The 27,310-nt window shown below is 39.3% G+C and overlaps 1 protein-coding gene across 29 annotated transcripts in view; it reads left to right on the top strand.

Moving 5' to 3' along the window:
* Positions 1 to 27,310, top strand: part of ANK3 (ankyrin 3) — a 340,836-nt gene that overhangs the window by 210,520 nt on the left and 103,006 nt on the right. For all 29 annotated transcript variants that reach the window (XM_072340789.1, XM_072340795.1, XM_072340793.1 and 26 more), the window contains 6 exons: positions 9,518 to 9,616; positions 16,607 to 16,705; positions 20,921 to 21,118; positions 22,953 to 23,051; positions 25,303 to 25,401; positions 26,649 to 26,747. In XM_072340789.1, coding sequence (XP_072196890.1) covers positions 9,518 to 9,616; positions 16,607 to 16,705; positions 20,921 to 21,118; positions 22,953 to 23,051; positions 25,303 to 25,401; positions 26,649 to 26,747 — 693 coding nt within the window. The remainder of the gene's footprint in view (positions 1 to 9,517; positions 9,617 to 16,606; positions 16,706 to 20,920; positions 21,119 to 22,952; positions 23,052 to 25,302; positions 25,402 to 26,648; positions 26,748 to 27,310) is intronic.

Here is a 27,310-nt window from a genome sequence, read left to right as displayed (position 1 = left end):
TTTACTTAGGATTATAAAATGACTTAGATTAGGAAAAAATCATCATCAAGCAAAGTCTTTGATAAACATTGCAAATCAATGAAAACAGGAAAATAACATTGTGTTTATTTACTAAATAAGCTACTGTTTTACCTATAGGACTGCTCGGAGTTAAACAGAACTTGAGCAGTTCTTCTCTAGCATTTGTCTGTGATTAATAAGGAGAATTGATGGGGGGTAGAGCATGGATAGAAATGCTGAGCAATGCACCTTAAGTGTTTTGACCCAAAATGTTTTCTTTAAACTGTAAGTAGGAGGTAGGTGAGTAGTACAAGTGCTGACCACTGTTCATTCAACGTATTGTTCAGTGATCTGTTAGTGAAAATAAATCCCCAAAGCTAAAAAGAAAAAATATAAAACACAAGGCAGTACCTGCTAACGCCGGCAAGAAGAGTACTAGCAGATACTGAATAAAGCTAATAGGAGAGTATCATAGGATAGGAACTGCTTGTGTATTTCTCACAAATTGTTTTTCACAGCTCATGCATCTCTAAAATAGGTTTTATGTTGCTGATGAAAGAGAGAAGGTCCAAGGTTAGATCCACGTGAAATTCCTGAGTTAAGGGTAGATTTGGCAGTTAAGGGCTTCTGGGAATATTCTAACTTTGTGTGCTTGGCTTCACTGATAACATTGATTTCTTATTCACAGGGCTTTAATCTGACCAAATTAGAGCATTAAGTCATTTTGAACTGTCATAAACTTTGGTGTTCAATATTTGATAGGCTCTAATCACTGGAGTGAGGAAGATGAACAGATCTTGTGTTAACTCTTCCTCTCAGAAACATGATTAAGGATTAGCCATGCAACTACATTAGCAATTACCAGCATTTATTACCAGTGTTGCTAAACATCATCTGTTTGTGCCTGTTTCCATGAAGTAATAAATCTGAGCTTTAGCAGCGTCAGTTTGGATTAAGGGCACTGATGGAGAGCAGACCTGAAGTCAGAAGAGTGTTGTTCCTTCCTCTTCAAGATTCAGAAGTCCCAGGTTCACTTTCCATGAGCTCTCCTCATCATCAGAGAGTCAGACTGCTCAGACAGCCTGGGATGTGCAGGTGCGGTGACATCAGCCCAAAAGAGCAGTGGGCTGATGCTGACTCAGTGCTAAATGGCTTGTTTGTGCTCACAGTAGCTGGGTGAAGGCATCTGCAGAGCACATCTCTACTACGTGGTGGTTGCAAATCTAGATGAAGCAGCCCTGAAAAAAGGAATTGCATAAATAACAGTAATATGAAGTTGAATTTAGTTCTATCAGAAGGCTGGAAATGGAGGTGCTTAATAGAAATATGAGTTAGATTCTGGTAAAGCAGTGAATCCGTAGGCAGATGCAGATAAATGTGAGTTGAGAATGAAGTATCATTATTAGAACTAGGTAACAGAGTCCTTGCTTGATCCTTGATTACCCAGACAACAAAACAGGCACTAGAGCAGATGCTGAAAGTGACCCACAGGTACTGCCTGCCTGCTGCCACCTCATTGTTTCTTGGTTTGTTTAATGTCTATAAACAGTCTTCACAATGAGCTGTGTGCCTTGCCTTGGGGAAAAGTTCTTATTTGAACTGCTGAGAATCTGGGAAGGCATGCAACAGAGTAAAGGTGGAGGAGGGATATAATGCAAATAAAATCATACTGTGTGTATGCACTGTAGCATTTAGAAGTAGATAGACCAAACTGTAGGATGGTGATGTCAAGAGTGCTTTGGACAACCAATACTTTTTCCTTTGTTCTGGCTAAGTAAATATGAACTGACAATTCTCTGTCTCTCAATTCATGTTAAAATATTTAGATAACAGTCAGTTCTGGGGGGGAGTTGAACGAGAACAGAGGATTCTGGTAACAGGGGTTGTTTGTATGGAATGAGGCAACACAAAGACAAATGTGTGAGGGCAGGATAAATATCCAGCTCTCACTGAATGTAAGGACAGGTCAAGGTAGAGTAGAGGGACATGGAGGATGAAGGCAGAGCTCTGAGCTTTGAAGGCACTGGTGAGTCCAGTGAAAAGAGGAGCTGGTGAAATGGTATAAGAAACAGGAAAACAGACTGGAGACAAAGCTGTCGTGTTTTCAGTGGATTTCTGAGGCGCTCAAGGGAAAACCAAATTTAAAAAAAAAAGGTGTTCCAGCAATGAAGGCAGGGGAAGATGTAAGCTTGATAATGGCTCCTGGTGTGTGGACAGGAGGTGAGCAATAGTGCTGTACTGTAAATAAATGATGTCCCCAGTGATATGCAGTAGCAGCTGCTCTCCTTATCCCTGCCAGTGTACACCTGCCTTCCTCTTGGCTGTCATACACTCACTCCGTTGTTTCCTTCTTTCATTGTTCCTAACAATAATATGCGTAGGTCCAGGTGCTCTTACAGGTGTTACTGTGCCTGCTGGCCTATGTACCTGCAGAGCATAAAGACTGGGAGGTTTGGAACAGTGCCTCCTTCTGATTTGCACTCTTCCAACACAGCAAGAGATTTAGTGACCTGTCTTCCACTGAAGTGCATTTGCTTTTCTGAATCTGTATGTTCTCTGACCTTGCTACAACATGGCAAAGGGAAGGAACATGCAGGGAATGTGGCACAACGTGGAAAGTCCCCTGCAGGATGGATGGACATGACTTCAGTAAATCACCTTTGCAATGCCCCAGTTATACCTATTTCTAGGGAAGGCAGCTCCCTTAACCTCATAACCTCAGTCCAGGCCATTTCACTTCTGTTTTGTTTTGGCTTTTGCCATTGTGCAATAAAGGAAAAATACTCCTTCCAAATTACTTGACTTCTTCAGCTCAAATTAATCTGGAAACATGTTCTAGTTTCTGGTCTCTATAAGAAACTTCTACATGCATGGCTGTGCTTCTCTTTATATCATATTAATGTTTCCCTCTTGCTAAGCTGTGAAATAATCACACAGGGGCGAAAAAAAGTGGAGGAAGTGAAGGAAAAGTTAACCAAGGGTGTAGTCAGTTTCCTTAGCAAGGTTAATGTTTGAGTACAATCATTAGCTGGGCTCCGAAGGATTGCAAAAATGCCTAACATCATTCTCTAGTGAGCAAATGTAGTTCATCAGCTTCTTCTAACTTTGTATAAAACTGTATCCAGTATTACCCTGTGTTTTGATAGTTTTAGTATCTACTTTCCATGTTCTGGAACTACCAATCTAGTGATTAATATCGAGTGTAGCCTGCCAAATACTCTCCTATTCCAGGCTTTCCTTTTGGAAACCTGTTGTTGTAGTGTACAGCAAGCAAATACATGGGGAAAACTGCTGTATTCCCATCTCAGCTGCTGCTTCTGATGCTGAATGCTGTTGCAGGTGCTTCTTCACTCTTGCTTACCAAGAATCAGGTCACTTTTAGCCTGAGGGCAGGTGAGGTGCTGGAGATAAAGGATAGGTCACAGTAGGTTTCCATTCTCTACTGCCCCCTTTAAATTTGTTGCAGAGTGCTTTGCTCTTTGTTATCTAGGACTTGGAAAGGTATATGCAGATACATGCTAAAAAGGTATATGCAGATCAACTAAAAAGTTACAGCCACTGAATGGAATGAGAAACCATTTTTGTTAGCAGTTCTGGTTATACGTACAGTATCCTGTGCAAGAGAGCTCTTCTGCTATAAATCACATCTCTGCAGAGTGCATGCTCTTTCCCATTCAGGCTTTGTTTGGGACTTCTCAAGGGCAGCATACTGAGAGGGCTGGCAATGGAGCTGTGTAACCAGGTTGCCTTAGTCAGCACAAGTTGGTGTTTCTCCATGGCTGTATGTGCACATTAGGGGGGTGGGAAAGGTGCTTTGAATAAACAGCATTTTTAAAATAAAAATTAGGGAAAAGGCACATTTAAGGGGTTCACAAAGTCTTCAGAAATTATTCTTCTGACTCAAATTATCTTCCAGTGGAAATACCTATCTAGTCCAGATAAGGAAATGCCCCTTAAGTTCTTACCTGTCTCCGAGGGAGCACAATGGTTAGAAAAGAATAAAACAAAATAATTCTTTACAGCTTTCAGAGCAATGACTGAAAGAAACTTCTTGTGACTCTCACATCTATTCTGTATTTGAGCAAGTCAGAAGATGTGGGTAACAAGGGAATCCTCTGCATGAAGGTGACCTCTGTCCAAATCATTCTTACCATGGCAAAAGAGAGGTGGGCATTGTGCCATGCAACTGCTTCCAGCCTTATAAACAGCCTTCTGCATTCATGACACTCCTTTTCTAGAGCAGATCTCAGTTCCACTGGCAGTGGGTTTTGTCTGCAGAGAGTTTGCTTACTGGAAGGTTGAGAAAGGATTTGGTAATGTTGAGCGGGTGGTGTGAGGCCAGCATGCATTAATGATGACCCTGAGGCTGAGGGGCAGCACACCATTAGTCCATCAAAAAAAGCAGGCAGTATGTAAGTGACAGTAACATGAGAAGAACGTGGTTTTTTTTATTTCCCTAGTGGTAGCTTGCCATAATGGTTCCTCGCTATATTCTTCCTTTTCTTTCAGGATTCATTTAATGCATCTCAAGCCTGAAGAAAAAATAAATATATGAGTATGCAATAATATATGCAATCACAGTTCTAGTATATGACAACCGATGTCATGCTTTTTTCTTAAGGGAGCCCCGAAGCACAGAGGAATTTTCTAGACTCCACCACTGAGCAGTCTGTCTGCTTTCAGCCTGTTTTATTCATTCTTGGTCGCTTCTGAGTCAGCTCTCAGGTGGGAACAGAGAAGGACAATTTTATTAAATTCCAGATTCATCTGAACATTTTGACAAGAAACTGTGTTTTGAAAAATAATTGAAGGAGTGGCGGCATGGTCTGCCCCCTGACAATAGCTGCAGCATGGGAATACAGCTTGTCCTTCAGCCAAGCAGCCAACCTGCTGCTTGGACTGTCAGCCCTTGCAGGACTGCAGAGGACAAGTCCCCACTTCAGTCTTTGCTGGAGGTGCTCAAGACATCGCTTGTTTATATCACTGGCATAGCATCAGTTCTCCAGAGGGATTTATTTCTACATGCACCCGTGTTACTTAGCTCATATCCCACTCAGCCTGCATTTGAGACAATATAGGACTGTAGGATATCAATAGGAAACACTTAGGTTTTGCTTGTTTGCTTTTTTGAAGATACTTTTCAAAGCCTGATGTGGTACTACAAGTGCAAGTATTTACTTTTTTTGTTTATTATTAGCATCTGTACGCTTGTAAACTGAGACTGTTTGATGGAAGAAAAAGGCAGTCCCATACCATATCATACCTCTGCTCATTTTAAGTTTACTGCAGCTCTTTTTTTCTAAATTCCTATATGTTTCTGTTGCCAATTTGTAACAGTAAGGAATAATGTGGGCTGTTCTGGTGAGCTGTGATGAATGGTGGCATGTGTCAGAGGGAACTTGGTCTCATTTCAGATGGGAAGTGGAGTTGGCTTTTTGCTCAGCATAAGAAAGCTTGAGTTTTTTAAAATTTTCTTATGAAACTGTAGGTAGGGAGATGCAGCTGAAGGAGCTTAGTGTCTCCTCTCATCAGCAACAAGCAGAAGCTGCCACAGAAGAAAAACAGATCTCTTTTCACCCTATTTATACCTCCAAAGGAAGGCACAGGGCCTGTGTGAGAGCGTAGCAGCAAGCAGTGCATGGGGGTAAAGGGAAAATAGCTGTGCACAACATTGTGAGGTACAGAAAGAAAATGCCTGCATGTAATCCATCACACTTCAATTTGTATGTGCTTTCAGAATACTTTGAATCATGTACTCCCTGACATCTGCCAAAGGGGAGATGAAAGACCACATGCTAGTTAATAATGCTGTGGGCATTTATTGTATAGTTTTAGGTTGTTATTCTCGTGAGTTATATTCATTGCAGAATTTCTTTTAGCTCTCAAATTGGATGGCAGGGGATCTCACTGGCAAGGGATTTTCATGAGACGTTATCCAGTGTCTGATAGTTCAGCAGTGAGAGCAAGGAAAGGAGTGCTCTGATAGACTTCTAGATCTGAACTGCATCTTTTTATGGCAACTTCTTGAAGGGGTTTCATCTTTTTTACTGCAGGAAAACATCTTCAAAAGTTTCCTGATTTACTATTCTTTCTTGAGAACAAAGGGAGAAATTTATAGAAGATCAAACAGATAAAAATAGACTGGAAAGACAGCAGATGCTGTTGATTTACTGAAGAATTCAGAACCTTACATTTGGTGACTATATTGTTTGCTGATACCACAGTTTCAGTGTTAATAACCTATACCCAAGCCGTGCATATTATGAAGCTTTTTTGTTTAATCTCCATTTTCTTGTGACAAGTACAAACAACTGGGGTTTGAATTGCTTGCTTTCCTTTTTCTGTCATCAGGAACATTAATGATGATGATGTTAGAGGTTTGTTCTTGTGTCAGTTGATGTTCTTAATTGTCATAGATGTGTGCTGAGAGATGGGATGAGGCAATATACATGATGCATTTAAGTGTGATTCTTTAAGCCTCAGTTAAGCCCAGTATTAACCAAAGACAATTTGCTTCCCCTAAACTTCAGTGGGCAGTTGTGCAGGCATGCACATAATTCTCCCCTTCATCTGTGCAGGACTCAGGACTCTTGGCAGCCGAAATTATTACTTCATATTGTTTGCTAGCAGTGCAAGCTCGAATTAGCTTAATGCCATAGTTAAATTCTGAATGGAAAACTGGCCCATCTTTTTTTTATGCTGATTTTCCCATAATATTTTCCACAGCTAATAAGGCTGAACAAGGCCAAATAAGCTTCTTCTTTATCTTTTAATTCCTATCATGAACTGTTTGAGTTGGTTAATAGAGTGTGTGTGTGGGGGGGGGGGGGGGGCTGGGGGGAAGGGTGGAAAACAACAACAACAAAAAACAACCTAGTAAGTGGGTAAATACTGTTTCTGCAGCTCTCTTCTTCCAGCAAAGAGGAATTGAGTTGGCTCATAAGGACAGGTATTTTACTGGGCATATAGTGTTCCATTTCCTTGACTCCTGTTCAAATCATTATTTCCCAGTAGCTGTGAGGTTTTTTTGCTTTTTCTAACAAACTGTGATGAAAATGAATACATCCTTTGTGTATCTGTCTCTTTCTGATGTGAACCCATAGTCTTTTCTAAACCAAATGTAACTCAGGATTTCAAGATTTTAGAGACATTTAGTGTATATGCTTTTTGTAAAGACAGTCTATCAAATGGAGGGAAGATGGCTTGCTGGTTCCAGCTTGCACAAGTGAGCCTTGGTGCTTATTAGGTGCTGGAGAATTTCACCATGTTCTCAGCCAGGGTTCTTGGCCCATGCCAGAAGCTGAGACCAGCTGCATAGGTTGTGGTAGTATTTGTACTAACCTGAAATGTGAAAGAAATGAACAGGACTCCTTTTTGACTATGAAAATAAGTATGACTTTCCCCCTCTGCTGCAAGCCAACAGGGTGACCTAAACCTGAACTTCTGAGAGGAAGTCATCTCTTTCGAGTTGAGGTGCTTATCTGCCAGTACTCAACCATTCGCTCTAGAATCAACTGTCTTTCATTTAAGGCGATAGACGATTGGACTGGGGAAGAATTAGAGCCAAAGAGCATGTTCTTGTGTGGTTATTCTTCCCTGTGCCACACTAATTTGATGTAGTTTGGTGTCAAATGAATGAGAACCACATACTTTAATCTGTGTTAGTCCTGCCTTTTGTAATGCCTTTATCCTCCTCTTCTATTTCTTTGATGATGCTTAGAAAAGACGTTTCTTCTTGTCTTTACTCAATATAGCAAATTATTTGTAGAAATTATTTTGCCATATTAACAGGGCACTGAGGTCTATTAGGCTGAGTTAGTCTCTTTGTCCATCAACCTCATCAAGTAGAAATAACTGGTCCTCACTCTAAATTACCTGCAGTACCCTTTACTTGAAGCTATGAGAGTTATTTCCCCTACTGTTTTTTGTCGAGAAAGTACGATTTGTCATTTTCTCCCTCTGACCTTGGTAACATCTTTCCTCTTGGGGAGAGGGAAAAAGTAGAAAGTATCTCAACATAATTGTCTTCTGCTTTTTCTGCCCCCTTCGTGGCTGATACAGTAATATATTGATCCCGTATTATATCTTAATTCAACTCCCAGTCAGAGAAAATAGCTTACTTTATCAAAACCGACTTACAGATTGCATGTTTTACAGTCTCAGATTTACATTCTTGAGAAAGTACTTCTTGTTTAATGTTAATTGTCTCTACATTTTATTTCACTTTTTAAAGAAATTGGAAACTACTCTGACATAGTAGCTGTAATGATTCGTACCAGAGGAAGCAGCTCTGTCATTTCCTCTGCGGTAATATTAATTCATACTGCCTAGTAGCTGTGGGTTTGCTTCATAGGGAAATTGCAAGTAAATAAAAATAGAGCATGTTGGATTAGGTACACAGCAACATTATAAAGCTGTGAGTCAACTTGTCACATCTGTGAGATTTTTCTGGTACTGGCTTTCTCTCCTTCCACTCACCTGCAGTTTTGAGGAAGTGCTGTTTAATGCTCTGTTGGCCAGGTAAGACATTTGCACAGCTTTCCAGCTAGTCAAGGTGATGGGTGCCTTTCCAATTCAGTCAGCCAGAGGACACATGCTCTCTGAAATTCACTGCTTTCTGCTCAGTGAGGGGGAAGCCAGCTTTAAACAGCCAGCTGTTTGGGCTGTCCCTGAACGCACAGAAACGTGTTCTTTAAAATTGTTTGTAGCTCCATACCATAGCTGCATGCTCTATTTAAGTTCTTTTATCTCCACTTAGCTCCATATGATCAAATATATCCAGGATGCATCCTTCATACACCAACAGATAAAGGATTCATCAGAGCATGAAGAAATGTCCTAGCTACATCTTGTTAAAAAGCATGTTTGTGCGCGCACGCATCAGTTATGTAACTGCCCTCAATGTGCAGCACAGCTACACGCTGCCGTCTTGTGGGGCATCGCTGGGGAAGCACACATGGACCTATTGGAAGGAAAGTATTAGGTCAGGTAGATGACATGAGTGATGAATCTGCGACACGGAGCTGCTTAAGAGGCTTCCAGAGTTTGCCGGTAGAAATAAATGGAATTGTCATCTTATTGTTTATGAATGAGACCTCCAAATGAAATGCTGTTTTTTTAAAATCTTTCATAGTTCCTAACTTACAAATGAAGTTTTGATGTATTCCTATTGTTATATGTTCAGAAACAAGCATAGATGGAGAAAATTGCTAGGGTTTAAAGAGTAAATCTGATATTTAGCTCTCATACAAAAACTGAGAAATGATGCACAATTATGATGTCTTGTTATAATTCCAACCACAACTAGAATGTTTCTTTTTATAATTTGAAAGGTGATGTCAGGCCAGTATTTTGCGTGTGGAGAAACTCAGCTCTCACTTCCTTTCATACTGCCGGATAAACAAAGTCGTGTTATCCCTCAGCAAAGCTGGCATAATTCATTCTGTGAGCAAACTGATTGTAGAGTTCCTGAAAGACATGTAGATTTATTTTCATGTTTTGTTTTCTCCTTCCACAGAATGATATCACACCATTACATGTTGCATCGAAGAGGGGAAATGCAAATATGGTCAAACTCCTACTTGATCGAGGAGCTAAAATTGATGCCAAAACAAGGGTAAGCTTCAGCATGAACACTGCAAGTGACCATATGGAGTTCTTGCTTCTGACCTGAAAGCTGCTGTACAATATAAATCATTCATCTTCTTGGCAGGCTACTGTAACTGTACTGCATTTCTTCCTTATAAAATGATTGCAGTAGGATGCTAACAATTTACATCTCTTAAAACAATGTGAAACACCTGCATGGCGAAGTTCAGAACAAACTATTTTCTGCTTAATGTTAAGTGATGTTTTGAGCTAGCTGGGTAGAAATGACTACACAGGAAAATACTAAAACCTGAGAATTCAGTTAAGATCATTCAGAACTTGAATATTAAAATAATAACTTTCAACTGCAGTGTGTTTGCCTATCTTCATCCACAGGGCAGTGTTTCAGAGTGTAGCACTGGTGGTGAATCTCACCACCTCTTGCAGAGCTATATGACAGTTCAGCTTCTGCCTGACTTGGTGCTTAACTGCTGGCTTGGAATTGTGAGTAATTGTGCCAGGTGTAGCGATGGTTTCCATCCAGGTGGTGCCTGACTTGAGTTGCTGAGTGTCCTAGGTCAATGCAGATCGTTATATCTAATTCTTGTTAAAACCTGATTAAATCAGTTTAAGGCTGTTTTATGTACAAACACAGTGGTCAAAAGAGAAGTTCAGAAGTTGGGAAGAACTAGTGCTGCGGGCTGTCACAGCAGTCTTTGTAACAGGCCCCTGTACGTGCAGGGCAGTCTTCATAGTGTTGTGACTGTACCTTTGGAACAACTGTAATTTCCTTGAAATATCAGCTTGATGTGTGTCTGTTTTTCATTTCTGTTTTTTTTTCTGTATAATTTCCAAAAATTTCAAAAATCTTGAACAAGTCAAGAATTCAACCTAAGAAGATCTTTTTTGCACTTACTGGTGTATGCACAGATTTCCATTTAGTTTTCTAGTCTTTCAGCAGTCTCTGTGATTTCCTGCAGTCTTTGTTGAGACACGTTCTTATTTTTTATTTTTGTGACAAATTGGGAAACTGGGTCAGCTCCTTTTCACTCTATTCACACATTATTATTTTTTTTTCAGTTGTTTTTCTGCTTTACCTTTAGAAGCAATTCATGATTTCTTTGTAAAATGCATCTGTTTTTTATCATTGGGGGGTACGGAAGGGATAACTTGTGGACAGTGGGTAGTTCTTGCTTTTGACGTTAAGAGAGTGACAGTATCGCAAGAGATTTTAAGGGACAGCCTGCATAAAATCTTTGGTCCTGTGCACAGTGTGGTGAATTGGACTGTATAGAATTGGAGTCTTTACAGACTGCCATACATATCCATTCTCTTGTCAGGACACAGTAGCCCATGTCTGTAACAACCATTATTTTCTTTTCTTGTTACTTCCCTTTGCTTTCTACCTTTGTATATCAAAATGACAGCATAGCAAGCACTTGATCAGAATTTGACTTTTTTTTCCTGTGCTGCAGGCTCTGTGTCTCACCCTTGTTTTTTCTGCTGTGATAGTTTCTTAGAAGCACTTTGCTCCCTCAGGGTAGTATTGGCTCCTGGGTTTGTTCTGTGTGGGGGGGATATGACCATTCTTTCTGAGTAACCTCCTTCTCTCTTCCTCTCTTTCTTGTCCTCCGTTGTTTAAAAAAGCAGTTAGACTTGAGGCATATTTCAATTACTTTTAACATCAGCCATTCCATGATTCTGTGATTTCTTTCTTTTGGTCTGAAATATCAGTCTCCTACCTGCCACACTGAAGGCTGCTGGGTTTAGGGGGCAAGTGTGCATATCCTATGTGGGGGAGGGGGGCGTTTTGATGATGTGACAGATACGCATTTGGGAACATGGGAAGGCATTCTTTGTTTCCTCTCTACACCCATTTATTTGGCTCATTGCAGCCAAAAAGTTGGGGACCACTATTTTAAATAGTTGAAGTCTGACTTGTTCTCTTCCTGTAGTTACAAAAACATAATCTGTTACATTTTCTGTGTCACAGACCCCAGGGTCATACATTAGGATGATTTATGTAACTAAAAATATGGGCTGTGATGGAAACAGGATCTAGGAAGAGGACGGAAGCATTAACAGCTCTGTAGTCTGGCAGAGCTTCACGGTGAGGGAAAAGTGCAGTTCAGGAAGATTTTGGGGTTTGGTGGTTTGTGTTGTTCTGTTTTTGTTCCTTTCTTTTTCTGGTTTCACCTAGAGAAACCTCCGAATACCCCATCTCCCCATATATCAAAAGGGATTTGTGTAACTTCTCCTGCCTGTGCCATATGTATGTTGCACTTCTCTGGCATCACCGAAGGCATCATTTTCTACTAGATAGTGACAAAGTGGAAGCTTTGCTGCCAGCAGCACCAACTCATCCTGGCAAGGATTTACCAGGCCCTGGTCTGGGCAGCAAGGGGCTCTACCAGGGAGATTTGAAAAGGGGAGAGAGTCATTGGAGTAGATCAGAAGCAGTAGGAAAAGCAAGAGAAGGCTGAGAATAACACAGTGCTATTGTTGAAAAGAACTCTATTTCATCAGAGACCGCACAGCTTGTTCAGTAACTCAGATTAGTTGCTGTAAGCCATTACACTATGTGTGCCTGTTGAAGTTCTCATGCTATTCCTATCTGACCCAATGTTTTTTTTTCCTAAGGCAGAACAATTGAGGTGTGTCAGTTTTGCAGACATTTCACTTTTTTTCTTAAGCACTCTCCTTTTTTTAATGTCTCAGGCTTAGAATGGTCTTACAAAAATACAGGATGACAAAAGCTTCCGTTATATCCCTTTACAACAGTGTGACCACTGCTGTGCATATTGAGAGGCAACAAGCTGCCAAGGCTTTGTTTTCTAACTGTCAAATCATATCCGTCAGTGGGATGCTCAGTCTGAGCCTGGCCTGGAAGTGCTCTGCGAGGGGCAGAGGCAGGTGCTGAAAGAGCATGCAGCTTTACATAGGAATGGGATTTGCAGATAAAAATAAGTGAGACTTCTCTTTTATAAATGTATACGTGTTTATAAAGCTTTATAAATGTAGATGTGACCTCTTCTTGAAGTGAAGGAGAATTCTGTAGCTTTGTTTGTTTGTTTTGATTAAAATAATCTTTTTCTTGGATACCATGATACTGTTTAATGCAACTGTCAATAATGGAGCACAAAACACCTCCTTAAAGGTGAACTACAACATTGCTGTACCCATATGAAAGGATAACAGTACTTGAAAACAGCTTGTTTCCCTTGCTCAGAGGCAGGAATTTCCAGCCCTTTGTTTCTTCTTATCAGGTCCGTAATTGACCTTTACAGGAGTATGCAGAAGATACTGTCCTGTGTTGATGAACTAATGCCGATAGGGCTGGGATTTGTTCCTCTTAAATGGGACAAATATAGCTATTCAGCTGTCACTTTGTGATGTGCCCACAGTCCATTCTCTGGAATTGGTACTGGAGATGTTCTCCATGTATTGTTGGCTTTTATTTTCACAAACGTGCCCACTTTATAGATAAATGCACATAAAGTCTTTCCTGAGCATTAAATTGAGTAAATGAATTCTTTTCCTTAGTCATTTGAGCACTTGTGTTTTCTGCTGGCAGATGGTCCTGGAGACTGCAATGCTGAGTTACTGCACAAAAGGTTAATTGAAGGACTAAACCCTTATCCTGTTAAAATTATTGTAAAAGACATCCATGGCCTCCAGGTTTCACTATATTCGTTAGGAACAGGATTTGATGAGCACCACGAACACTGTTGTGCAGGTTTGAACTGCAGTTCAGAGTTCAGATAATGTATGATCATATGAGGTTATTTAAAAAATGATCTTACATCTGTATTGTGACTCAGCCATCCTTTTTTTCTTTAGTTCACACTTACTTTGTCTTGTTTATTTTAACCAGTTGCTTCTCTTCCAGCTGCCCCTTTTTTTCTGTGTGTAATGTCTAGCAGCTGGCACTTGGGATTTTGTACTTAATTCTTTAGTGTACTCAATATCTAGTCATGCAAAGCCCAAAGTATCCCCTGCTTTAGTCTGCCCTGGGCAACTTTTTTTAACTCTGGTCTTTAAGTAACTTTCAAGCAAAGACCAGTTAATGCCTGATGTAACATGTTTACTGAATGTTGCCCTAATTATTTTTTTCTCTGTCTTCCAGAAAAGACTTTAAAAATAGTGTAATTAGAGAGGCTGATCAAATTAGCTTGATTTTCTTTGGCTGCCTAATACTGCATATGCCAAAGTGAATTTGTCTGAAGTAGGCACTGAGCACAATTTAGCTTGGATTAACAGTAAATCTGTAATCTTCATTTTACTGATTTTACAGCTACACAACAGGCTAGCACTCATATCTGTATGAGAACATGTGGGATGTACTCTTTTAAGATACATCAGATCGTACAAAAGCTGCTCCAGAAAATCCCCATGCTTTAAGATTAAATATAATGAGAAGAATAACACTGTTTTGGCAGTGTAAGTGCATTTTGCATGTATAAGCATAGCAAAGCTTGTTTGTTATCCTGCTGCACTGGTGACTCTTTGCAGTAGCACTGATGAAATGCAGAATTTGTGTGATTTAGGGTGTGGAGAGGCCATGCTGGGCAGAAGCACCTGCTAAGAGGCTCACCAACCTGGAATAGGGATAAACCCTGGAGACAGCAGTGATTTGTGCAGTGCTTACGGGAAAGAAGCCTGAGTCTGAGCAGAATCTGACCTCCTGGCTTCTGCTGGAGATGCTCTTGGGATCTCTGGAGGGATAGATAATACAAATGATATGATTTGTTATGTCAGCATATACTTAGAGAGTCTTTAATCTGCAGATTATTGTCATAATCATTTGTAATGGTTTTACAGAGCCACTGCAGACTATCATATTAAAGAAAGAAGGCTTCTTAACACGTGGTGCATCTTATGCTCCATGTAGCGTAGTCTGTATCAACAGTAAGTAAGCTACTAGAAAATCTCCTGGCAAAATCAGTAGTCTTTCTGAATTCAGAGCAGTGTATTCTAATTTCAGATTTTATATAAATATATACATTTGTAAATGTTGTATGTCTTTCTGTGACCTGTTTCAGATGGGCTCTGAATTTCTTTACTTAGGGCAATGTAACCATTTACTATGCTGGGTGAATAGTTGGTTTATTTTCAGTGTACCGAAAACCCTTTGCAGCTGAGTGAGCTGTCTCAAAGCATATTTGCCTTTTCTGGTGGAAGCCTTGACGTTCCCATAAAAATAGCTTCAGATACGGTGTCCCAACACGCACCTACATTGCATTGCAATGTTGTGTCATGCTGTGTGATATATCTGCTGCCGTGTGACTGACCAGGCATGACTGCCTGCCACCTCCTGAGCTGCAAGAGCCTTGTCAGCCGCAGGAAGGAACTGCAGGCCCAGCACCAACACACTGTTGCAGCTCTGTGCTCTGGGAAGCACAGGGGTAGTTCAGGATGATCTATTCTAGTTTATGGAGGTGAGCAAAAGCATCTTATTCTCTGTGATCTCAGTATAATCTGAGAAATGAGCTGAATATTGTTTGTCTTGCATGAAAAAATAGCTCCTGAATCACATTCAGGTTAAGTCTTATCCAAAAATTTCTCCTTCACCTGCATCAGAACTGTACATCTTAAATTCAGTAATAGAAAGTGTACAGTTGGAACCACATTGGATTTAAATGAGAATAGCAGAAAACTAAAATGACAAGAATTTCTGCTGCTGAATTTCAAAAGCTTTTCGGGAGAGGGCATAAAGTGGAAGCAGGAGACCATAAGACTCTCAAAATCAGTACATCCATCCCGCCAACTGCCCTCTACACTTCATTAGCCTTAAACTGTTAACATTATTATATATATGGGGAAAATATATAGAAGAAGGTAATCTAGGAGTATTTTCTACCATACAAAGTGTGTGTAAATTGACAGGCACAGGATATATGATAAGAAGTTAGATAATCCTTTATATGAAAATGTTGTAATATACTTTAGGCAATATGAAGTATTTTTAAGAGTGGTGAAAGACACTGGAAAGGCCCCTTCCCTTATGATCTGTGCTTGAAAAATTACTAAAGTCTTACTTTGCTTCCTTATTAGTTTAAGACTTCCTTACTGGTTATAAGGACTTCTCTGACATATTAGGGGAAAATACAATGTAGTTGCTGTAAGACAGTATCTCCTGCAAGTTTGGTTTGCTTGTAACAAATGAAAGATTTGCTTTTGTTCATTCAAGAAACATAATCTTCCTAATTTTTCTCAAAGTCGCAACATTACTATTTGCTATAACCATTATGACACATGGTGCTGAAAAACTCCATGTGACTTCACTCACAGTCACTCAAGGCATGTGTGCTGTCTTTCATCATTGCACCCATTACATACAACAGAATACTCGAGCATTGTAAACAGGATACAAGACAAAGAATAATCAATTTAATTTGGAATAACTCTACCATTAAAAAAGTGTCTTTGTCTTAATTGAGAAATGTATTTCTAGCATGGTGAAAACTATCATTAAGAAAACTATTCTGAAAGAGATACAGAGAGTGAACCATGACCCTGGATTAGACATTCAGATAGAAGTTCTACAGTTATGGTTTACGCTACAAAAAACAGGAATTAATCCAGCATACTTTTACCACCCGGGGTTAAGATGGTTTTCTCATCTGCTGTACACCTGTCAAAATCAATGTAATAAAATCAAACTCAGTAAGAAAGTGTTTTTTTTTCTTAGATGTAAGTAATATCCATTTGCTTTGATGCATACTGACTGACCCAGTTTTCATAAAGGCGTGCAATCAGAAAGTACCTGATGTACAAGCTTATCTTTTTCCTAATGCATGTAAAGTGGGAGAGCCCATCGCACCAATTTGATACAACTATTTACATGTTTAGAAAATGGAGCCAAAATGTACCCTGTCCATTTAAATAAATGGTTTCAACTCTTCAGGTGTGCAAGATCAGCATCCTGCAGAAAAGAGTTTTTTTTTATGAAAGTGCAAAAAAAACCAACCCCTTAGTGTGTCTGAATCTAATGGGTTATAATGTTTGTGTCCCCCAGGATGGGTTGACCCCCCTCCATTGTGGAGCAAGAAGCGGCCATGAACAAGTTGTAGAAATGCTGCTGGATCGTGGTGCTCCTATTCTTTCCAAAACAAAGGTAACTGACGCTGTTCTATTTTCTGCTGGGATAGTCCTTGTACTTTGTTGAAACTGTAATACTGCATGATACTGCATTTAAAGGCTTGTTAGCTATTTAAAGTACCTGTGTGGGCGCTCTCCAAAGTGGATGCCATATGTAGCACATGTCTGCATATCTAAAATACGTTAAATCTAGATGCGCAAGAAAAGGTTTCTCTGCTGACCAAAAAGGCATGTATGGTAACCCCATCACTTAGACTAATGGTAGCTAGAAATTGTCTATATCCTGGAATAAATACATGGTGATTACAGTATATTTTCAGCTTGCGCTAGATTACCCTCAGGCCAGAAAAGAGATAAGGGATATAAATAGAGTAATGTCTCTTTGCAGGAAACAGCTCGTATTTCATTAGGAACTGGTGTGATTACCAGTTTCTTCACTTCCTTTCTCTCTGCAATTTATCACACAAAGATCTTCATGGGAATTTCACATCACCTGCACTAGAATGTGTGCAGATTGCTTTAGGCCCATTAGTTGTCATTAAAACACAAGCTTGCAAGAACTCTTCTTCTGTGGTTTGTGCTGCAGCTATTGCAGCTGGTTTTAAATCTCAGCGCAGTAGTTTTGTTTGTAGCACAACATGTTCTGTGACTTTCCCATCCAGAGACTGACAGTTGGATTGTGCAGTTTTTTGATGTTGTTTTCCGAGATACGTTCCTCCACCTTTTCCTTCTCAGTCTGTAAGCAGCGTGTCATGTTTCTCTCTGTTCTCCTCTCTTCTGTCATCCTGCCCTATTCAGTCTCAGTGCCCTTCTATATTCTGCTATTCTCCTCTCTCTACTTTTTTTCTTTTTTTTTTCCCCCTCTCTGGACTATATTTAGCTTTTGTTTGGGGAGGCTGACACCCGCTTGCTTCTGCTCAGTGAGTCACTGGCAAGTGCTGTCATGGTTAATCTGACAGACGGAATCCACCCGTCCTCTGCATGTTGAGTTTTCCATGGATCCCGGGAACCCAGACTTAGAACCTCCACAAACAGAAGGAGGCAGCAAGAAGCTGTCCAGGGCAAATCTTCTTTTTTTTCTGCCACACTGAGCCTAGAGCTTGTGCTCCAAGCAGTCAGAATTTTCCATGCTCTCTGATGGAACTGAAGGGGGAAACATAAAGCCCGTTTCCTTTGTTTTCACTGTCTTAAATGAGACCACCACCTAGGGAACTATGTTTCTTTGTCACATGGATTTTGCATGCCAGGTGTTATCCTGAAGCTTAACCTGCCATTCAGTGTCTGTGAGCTTTGACTTCTTTCTCTGAGGAGATTCACACTGTCTGGCCCAGAGTTCATTAGCTGAAATCAGACAGGTGAGAACGTAGGTTGGTGTGTTTGAAATAGCACAGTGCTAGAAGATGCACTTTGGACATTGAACTGCATAGGCTTATTTGGACACCTGCAGCAAAATGAGAGCTCCTCACCGGAGAAGGGAAAACTATATTATGTATTAAAAATGAGCAGAAGAAAGTGCAGAGCTTCCTGAACTATCCTCTGATGTGTAAATTCTGCTGTTTTCAGAAAGCAACCTATGAAGTAGGGATGCCTCTGAATGACGTTAATGAAGCCATTTGTTTGGCACTAAACTATGGTACAGTGATCTTGTAAAACTCATAATTCCATTCTCTCCAAATAGAACACATCTTTGAAAGAATTGGGACGTCTCAAAATTTTCTCCTATCAAATGATATCATTTAAGGGGAATAAGTAGACTGCAGTTTGAACACATTTTCCTGTTAAGAGATTATTTAGGATAGCTGAAGTCCTTTTTCACACTGGAATAGCCTTAGATTTATTTTCATGGGGGGGTAGTGAAGTGACCTACTAGTTTATCCTGAGTTTTCCAAGAGCAAAAGGAATCTGAATTGTAGCCCTGAATATGCCTTGATTTGGTGTGTGAGATACACCATCTCTGTGTGTCCGTTTCCATCTTCTCTATCTATTCTTTTTATAGGCTTGTTTAGCTCTTTTTTTTTTTTTTCCTTTTATTCTCTTTGTTTCAGAGTTAATAGCTTTCCCTGATTAAAGTACTTCAGTACAGCTACAAATTATGCTGTGTATCACTGATAATTTTCTTTGCCCACTCAGCCATTTGACACTCTATTTGATCTCTCTAGTCCTGCTCTGATTTTTTTCTTTATTTTTTTTTTAAAAGGTATTATTTGACCATTGATCTCTCCCATTCCTATTAAACTTCACCTTTGAATATTTTCTTGCCAATCAGCATAAAAGCAACATATAACTATTATATCTCAAGGTACCAAATCACTTTTTACAAAAATTGTCTCACATCAAGTGGATGTGGTGCAGGATAAAGATGTTATACGTAATGTTTTTGTGCTGTAAATGGGAAGGCATTCAAATTTTAACTGGCTTGTTTAAGATTGCAGTATATATTTTACTGCAACAGAATCATGAGCAAATATATTTTGTGTCATAACAGAAGATAGCGATCTTTTGTTTTTATCAATGTCTTTAACACCCAGTCTTGTCTCTTGCTCTTTTGCATAAAGTCTATTTTCTCATCCACTATATATATACATATTTATATATATATATATATATATTTATATATATATATTTAACAAAAATCTTGTTGATTTTCCTTGATAGAAGTGCAGCAGCTCTTCTTCTTCCTTTCTTTTTCATCACTTTCAGCCTTCTTCTTACAAGTCTTTCCTATGAGGGAGTCCCATGCTGTCTACTCAGTTTCTTAGTCTATTAATAAGCAGAGTTTACTGGCTCTTGTTGAATGAATGACACTTTTCACCTGGAAAGTTTTTTCTGTTAACAGTAAAACACAACACCATATAAACTTCCATGATTTTTTGCTAACACCTAAAAGGTCCTCACTAGGGAGAGCTTGGTGATTGTGTGAAATTAATGTGATTTTTATTTCTTTTCTGATCCTATTTAACTACATTTAAATTGCAATGCTAGTATCTAGCTTTCATACATATAGTCATTGTAGTAACCTTTGGGAATGGGAGAGAGGATCATCCTAGCCAACATAGTTCACAAGTGAGAAGCCCGTGTGAGAATCTTACTCAAAAGACAGAACCGTGTCTAAGAATCTCCCCCTTTCAGCACTGAACAAAACTGCTTTCAAATTAGGACAGCATTAGCCTGTTTGCTTTCACTAACCTTCTTCCATACCACTTTAAAAATAATATTTCACTGTGTATTTCCATCTTCGATTTGAAAGTTTGTTACTAATGTTAAGATATTGCCAGGGGAGGGGAGAGGAAAGGGCTCTTCTGTTTCTGAGAGTCTGAGTTCTCCAGTTTTAGGCTGCAGCTTTGCCTTTGCTAACTGTGGTCACATGAGGGCACTGCATCTGAGAGCAAAAGATTTATTTTCTACATGATAGCAAATGGTGTACTGTCAGTCACTTATAGATTATGTATTGTTACATGTTGCTCTTGAACTTGAATCTGATTTTGGCATTGGAAGGACCAAGGAAAAACCCATATGAATGGGAATTCTGGGAATTATTTCTCTTGTGTTTAATGTCTTTTACTCAGGAAAAGTAAAATAGGCAGCAACTTGTTGATTAGCTGTTGTAAGCAGTGAAAGCAGCAAGTCTTGATGGAGATTTAGTTCCCAAACGTGAATCGTTCAGGCATTTCCCTGATGAAATAGAGCTTTATCAACTTCTGGTAGGTCACATCGTGGTGAGAATGGTCTCCACAGATGTGTAAGGTATGTGTACAACAAAATTCAGGCAAACACCGGGGGACGGATGAGGGAAGGTTGTAGTGATTAGTGAGTGATGCTCTGCTCCTGCCTGGCATATACAGGCTGTATTACAATGAGTTTAATGCAGCTTTTTACAACAGCAGGTGTGCTGGATAGGGAGTTAGAAGTCAGTAAGCACTGTTCTTCATGTAACTTATTTTACTCTAGCAACTTACCTGAGCTATGCTATCTGAAATAAGCTAAGCTTTCATAGCATTGCTGTTATAGCTACTTTTTCAAGTGGTGCTTTCTGTATACTCTCACCAGACACTCTCCAAAAGCTTTTATCAGACTAAGAACCTTCAGTATTATACTCAGTGTGCTTAGTTGATTTTGGGTGCTGTGTGGGCTTGTGAAATCCTTCATACTACACACTCTGTAAGGACAAGAAGAGAGTTTCAATTCTCTGAGCATTCTGTAACCCATCAGCACTGTGTCTTTTTGTTTGCAGAATGGTTTGTCTCCATTGCACATGGCAACACAAGGAGATCATCTAAACTGTGTTCAGCTTCTGATTCAGCACAACGTGCCTGTGGATGATGTCACTAATGACTATTTGACTGCGCTGCATGTTGCCGCCCACTGTGGCCACTACAAAGTTGCCAAGGTTCTCTTGGACAAGAAAGCTAATCCTAATGCCAAAGCACTGGTAAGTACACAGCGGGTTACTATTCACAGCTAAACATTCTTCCAAAGTTGCTGTGAGATTTATTTGAGAGTTATTTTCTGCCTGCTGATGGTTGACAGCAAGGCTCTGTTGTATTACTACAGCACAAGAGAGGATGCTCAAGGTTCAGAGAATTAGTAATGAGTTTCATGCAATCAGAGCAGACTTTTGCTTATGGATGGTCAACAGTGATTTAGTAGAAATTTTTAGTACAGAGATAATTCTCATTTTCTGTGTGTTCATAAAGAAAATAAACACTTTCAACCTTTAAAATTAGGGGAATTTTTATTTGCTCTCAAAGATGTGAAATGGTAAAAAGTAAGAATGAGTTGCCTAAGTAATATTTGTGGTATTTTATAATTATAGCAGTGGAGCCAAAAGCATTTTTACTTCAAAACCAACTTCAGCAATAAAACCTGGTAGTATAATTAAACTGCATGCAAACTGAATTCCTTATTTATTTATCTTTTAAATATGAATACTTGCAGTCCACTGTCTTTATAATGTTTGGGTTTTTTGGGTCTTCAAAAACTGTTCCAAAAATTTTTACTTCTGAAATGAATCCCTGTAATGTTATATGAGCTCCTGAAATCCTCAAAAGCTGGTGGGATTGACTCTATCTGGAGAGCAGCACAGGCTCCAAAGATTTGCTTGTCTCAGCTTCTCTGTATACTGTGTCAGATGAATCTTTACTAGATGTATTTGGTCAACCTACTATGATGTACAAGTTTTCTTCCATAGAAGAGGCAAGTGGGGAGGTTTGTGGTCCCATAATATTTATTTTATCATTATGTAATAGTCAAAGCATCATCAGTTTTAATTTTTTTGGAGTTGCAAGCAGTAGCTTCTGATTAGTCTTGTGACCTAGGCACAGATTTCTATTTCCTTCTATTCTGTCCTTGTCTCCACTCAGGATGATTAAGTAGTAGAAAGGTGCTGTACTGTGTATTATCTGAAATTCAGGCTTACCCTTACCTGAAACACATCTGAACTTACCATGGATGTTGTCCACTATTAAGGAGGAGATTTGAAAGCTGCTCATGCTTAACTGGAGCAGACAATTGCACTGACCTCACGTTACAAAGGCATATGATAGACTTTACTATATGGCATGTAGCAAAGCTATTTTTGATCAGATCTGAACTGTTTTCAGAACTGTTTTTTGTAGGCTATTCTGATGAGTATACAGAGTGGCCTCAGCATTCAGTGCACTGATGTTGATGATGGTCTTGGATGCTCTGGACAGCTTATTTTCCTGTTTTCCTTGTGTTCTGCTGTATCACCTTGTGCCAAATAAGATGGTCATTTAAAATGTTCCCATTCCTATGTATGCAATTATTTTAATGAAAGAGGCAAAAAAATTGTAAGCATAGTAAAGTGGCATATAATGAATGAAGAAATAATAGGAAGGTAGTTTAGAGAAGGATCTAAATGACAGAGCTTGTAAACTTAAAGTGTTCATCAGCAGTTCTGACAAGTCAAAACAAGAGGGCTGAAAAAAGGGAGCATGAAAAAGAAGTGAATAAGCTTAAACAAAAATGAAATTTTTTAAAGTCTTATGTAAATAAGAGCTAAAATATTTTTTAAAATTAGAAGGGGCAGTATATGTCGTAATAAAATGTGGCTGTATAAGATAGGTCTTTTTCCTGCTTCTTTAGAAGATTTTTCTCTCTTCTACACAAACAGTTTAGTGAAACCAAAAGAGATCTGAGAGGAGTTTTGTTAGGAATGCTTTGAGTGACTTCTTATACCCAGTTTTAGCCTTTAATACATGCAGAGTATCAAAATATATATATATATTCTTTCTCATTTACAGAATGGATTCACACCTTTGCACATTGCCTGCAAGAAGAACAGGATAAAAGTGATGGAACTTCTTCTAAAGCACGGTGCATCAATCCAAGCTGTGACTGAGGTGAAAAGCGGTCTTTTCACATTTCTGTGTTGGTTTTTTTTACCTAAAAAACCCATTGCATCTGTATTGATTAATATTTGAGTATTTCTGAAAAATCACGTGCCACTCAAGTCAAAATGATTTTCAACTAGATCATCAAAGATCATGAAACTGGATAATCAGTTGCCCTAATGGATCAGAACACCCAAAGAATTGATACCTTTTGGGAAGACAGTGGGGATAACAGGTGACACATAACTGGTAAAGTTTTAAGGGTGATCGTTTCTGTCTGTTATTAAATGTGCAGAAGATGACATTCACCATGCTAAGGAGGTCAGGGTGAAGACTACTTCATTTAAGTCTTAATTCTAATGGTGGTTTAATTCACAGACCTTGGTTTGACTTTCCACACAGAAATGATATTTGGTCACCATCACAGGTCATCTCAAATCAGTTAGACAGCGATCAGTATATGACTATTTCAGTCAGCAGAGGATGATCTGTGTGCAGTTATTGGCACCCTTTAGAAATTAATAGAAGTCTATGAGAAAATTTGGCTTTTTTTGTGTGTATGTACGTTCTGCTAAATTAGGAGCAAAGATCACATATATGAACTTGGGACTATCATGGAAGAAGGTGCGTTAGCAAATGATGAACAATCCCGTTGATTAAAGAAGGCGCAAATGGAAGCAGCTCGTCTCCCCAGAATGGAGCTTCATTTGATTTGTGGGCTTTATTCTAATTATTCAGTAGCAAGTCACACGGTTCCCTTCTTGGCTTTCTTGAGAAAGCTTTGAGCCTTGCTACAGCTCACAAAACTCTAGACTAGTTTATAAAACCACAAGGTTTGTGAATGCAGCTTGCAGAGTGTAGCTTGACGTCATGTTTATAGTGGAGTGAGAGGCACAAAGAGAACCTTTACAGAAATGATGCCATGTCTGTCCTCCATATTAATCAGTCCCTGTGGAAATAGAAAATTTTTGTTTGTTTTTAACCACTTTAAGTACAAAGAATTAAAAAACAAACAAACAAAAAAACCCCAAACAATAGTAGATTACTATGTGAGTCAACCAACTTAACCATCTGATTGGTAGACTGTGAATCTCTTATTCAAGCAAATTTTCTGAAAGCAAGAACTCTTCCTTCATTTCCTGTCGCTGCACATGATCCCATGGCCCTGCATTTGTTGAGACTCATTGTCATTGCAAAACCATGACACTCATTATGGTATTGTACTAAGATAACCACCTTCCTGCCTCTTCCACTGGCTGTCTGTAGCGCTGTGATAAACTTAAGGCTGAATTCAGAGCTGTAGTATTTAGCATCAATACATTATCAAGTGCATTATGAATAGCTGTTGGTGCTTATAAACTGATTATTGAATGCAGTGCTTTTTATCTTTTTCCATGGCAAATTCTGTTTTCCAGGTAGTTTCCATGCTTCCAATTGCACATTTCATTTTCATATGAGTTAGTGTCTATGGTCAAATTTGACATAAATGCATTGCATTTCCTACAGTCTATTATTTTAGAAATTTTTACTAACTTAAGTGAATCAGGAAAAAGAAATAACGAGTTATTCTGCCTCCCTGCTTGTGTTTGCTGTCCTGCATCAGAAAGGAACAAAAATGTGTTTTCCTCACCTTCTACCTTCTTGAGGCCTTCTGTACATTAGTGAGGAAGTTATTGACTATTATTATTGACTGTTGATTGGACATTTGAGGCGTAATTCCTGATATCATACCCTGCTAAATGACCTTCCAGCTTCCAGTTGGTTCTTTTTACTTGCACCACTGCCCTTCTACAAGGTATTCAAAGATGATGGTTCTGCAAGGTGCTGAGGGAAGGGGGATTTCTCTTCACTGTGTGTTATATGAGCCTGTGCCTCTCTTGCTTTATGCTGTGGTTTTGAATTCAATTACTCCTGAAGAAACAGTAGAGATTAAGCTCACCATAGAGAACAGTAGGCTTCTTTTTTTTTCTTCACTAAGAGCAACTGGATTTAACAGGGACAAGGGACACATCATCTTTTTTTGCGCTAGCTGTATGGTGTAGAAAGTCTTCTTGTACTGAATTCCTGGAGTATTTTTGCTTGCTCATGAGTCATGGTCATCTTTGTTTTGAAATCTATGTGCTCTTTAAAGATGTGTATACTTTTGGAGAAGAGCAAGCACTTGGGCTTACTTATTTTGAAATAATTTGCTTTTCCCCATAGCGTTTTGTAATGAATTGTGGAAATAGACTAATAAGTTTGATGTTGGTTTTCCTTTCAGTCGGGCCTAACTCCAATCCATGTTGCTGCCTTCATGGGACATGTAAATATTGTATCACAGCTAATGCATCATGGAGCATCACCCAACACTACCAATGTGGTGAGTAACAGGTTGCTTTTCAGCACATCAGGGCAGTGAATGTGTTACAGGATCCATGAGCAGCACTGTTGGAAAGTGCCTAATTCTGGTGTTAGTCACCTGCCTCCTTGGTAGTCATGGTTGCTGCTGGAGTCTTGGGAAAGCATGGCCTGCTGCCACCTCCTTGGGAAGTGCTTGACAGGATAAGGAGACCTCAGAAGAGGTTGACCTTAAGCAGACATTATTCACTTCATTTTCTGAAGTAAAGAATCAGAACACACTCTAGCTTTTCTCATGTAATTTTTGAGATGTGTACTTGACTGTTCTCCCAGGACCCCGGGGGCCTACCATTTAAGGGAAGTTATGCTGTTATCAACAGATTGCAGCAGATTGTCGGGACATATTGCCTGTGTCCATACAGCCATACAAGTGTTCTTTTCTACTGGATGTTCACTGTGTGCCCCAGGGCTCCCAGGGCATGTGTAAAAAATTGAAGTCATTGTTAGATGGTACTTGAAAGTTGAAAAACATGAGGGCAATAGAACCTCCTTCACTCTTTTTAGCACTTCAGACTCAAAAATATTCCTTTCGGCTTCCATGCACAGGTGAAATTAGAAGAGAATATTTTGTATTAATTGTACACATTTGCAACACCATTTTCATACATGAGATGTTTCTTCCCAAAGATATGCTTGCATCCAAAAATTTAGAAAGCAGATTCCCTCCTGAATTTATTCAAGAAATTTGTCTAGAAATTAAGTCATTGATCTAAATGATAGTGATGTTTTTCCCCACATTCTCACATTTCAGTACTTACCAGATAGAAAATGATACTGAGAACATAGGGCAAAGCAGGAGAAAATCCAAGAAAAATGTTTCTGAATGGACAAAATATTTAAAAAAAATAATAATAATAATTAAAGAAAACAAACAAACAAAAAACCCAAACACTAGAATAGGCTTTAAGTGGATATAATTTTAAACTCTGTTTGTAAACAGTACAAAAAATGCGTTGTCTTTACTGCGAAAGGCTAGACACAAAGGCACTGTTGTGTTAAGGAAGGGAAATAAATTGCTTTATAGCATACACTTCAGAGCTTTGACTCCCATCTTGCTTACAACTCCTATGAATTTTCTAACTGCGATTATTCTCAGTTGCATCACCAGTGTATGTTTGTGATTACTAAACATGTTGCATTTGTTTTCCCTGTTTTGTTTTGTTACATTTTGTTTTGCCATCTTTGATATTTTGTTTCTGCTGTTGCTAGAGAGGAGAAACGGCGCTGCACATGGCTGCCAGAGCTGGCCAAACAGAGGTCGTTCGATACCTAGTACAAAATGGAGCTCAGGTGGAGGCTAAAGCTAAGGTAAGATGATTTATGTTTAAGGTTATTCAATAAAGCAGGAAATTGCATTCATCTCACATGTGTTATTTGGGAAAAGAAAAGGGAGATGAAGCCAAGGGCCTTGGCATAATGACCACTGGTATTTTGTTACATACTTTATTACTGTAGTCATGAGTGAGATGAATGTAAGAGGGAAAGCAGGAGATGTCAAACTGATACCATGACTGTTCTTTCACCAGCATTTAATATACACTATTCTGTCTTTGACTTGTGATTTTGGGGTAGGAGACAGGGAATGGTAGGAGGAATACCTCAAGTCTGTTTTTATTTTTGCAAAACTGCAGTCCCTAGGCTGCTGATGTCTGTTGTCATATGCCTGAAGCATCAGCCTGTATGCATTCAGAAATAGTTAGGCTTTTAACGAACACTTCATAGAGAGCCCACCAGAGAGGTGGCAGATCTGAAACTCCTTAGGAAACAGATGTGGGAGCTTTGGGGAGCTGGAGAAGACTTTCTAGGTGAGCTGGAAACAGAGTAAGCTGCCTGAAGGAGATTCTCAGCAGTGGGTGAAGATGAAGAAGTGC

The sequence above is a fragment of the Excalfactoria chinensis genome, chromosome 6 (assembly GCF_039878825.1).
Source record: "Excalfactoria chinensis isolate bCotChi1 chromosome 6, bCotChi1.hap2, whole genome shotgun sequence".
Classification (NCBI taxonomy): domain Eukaryota; kingdom Metazoa; phylum Chordata; class Aves; order Galliformes; family Phasianidae; genus Excalfactoria; species Excalfactoria chinensis.
The sequence above is the reverse complement of the archived record's forward strand: the minus strand, read 5'-3'. Positions and strand labels throughout refer to the sequence as shown.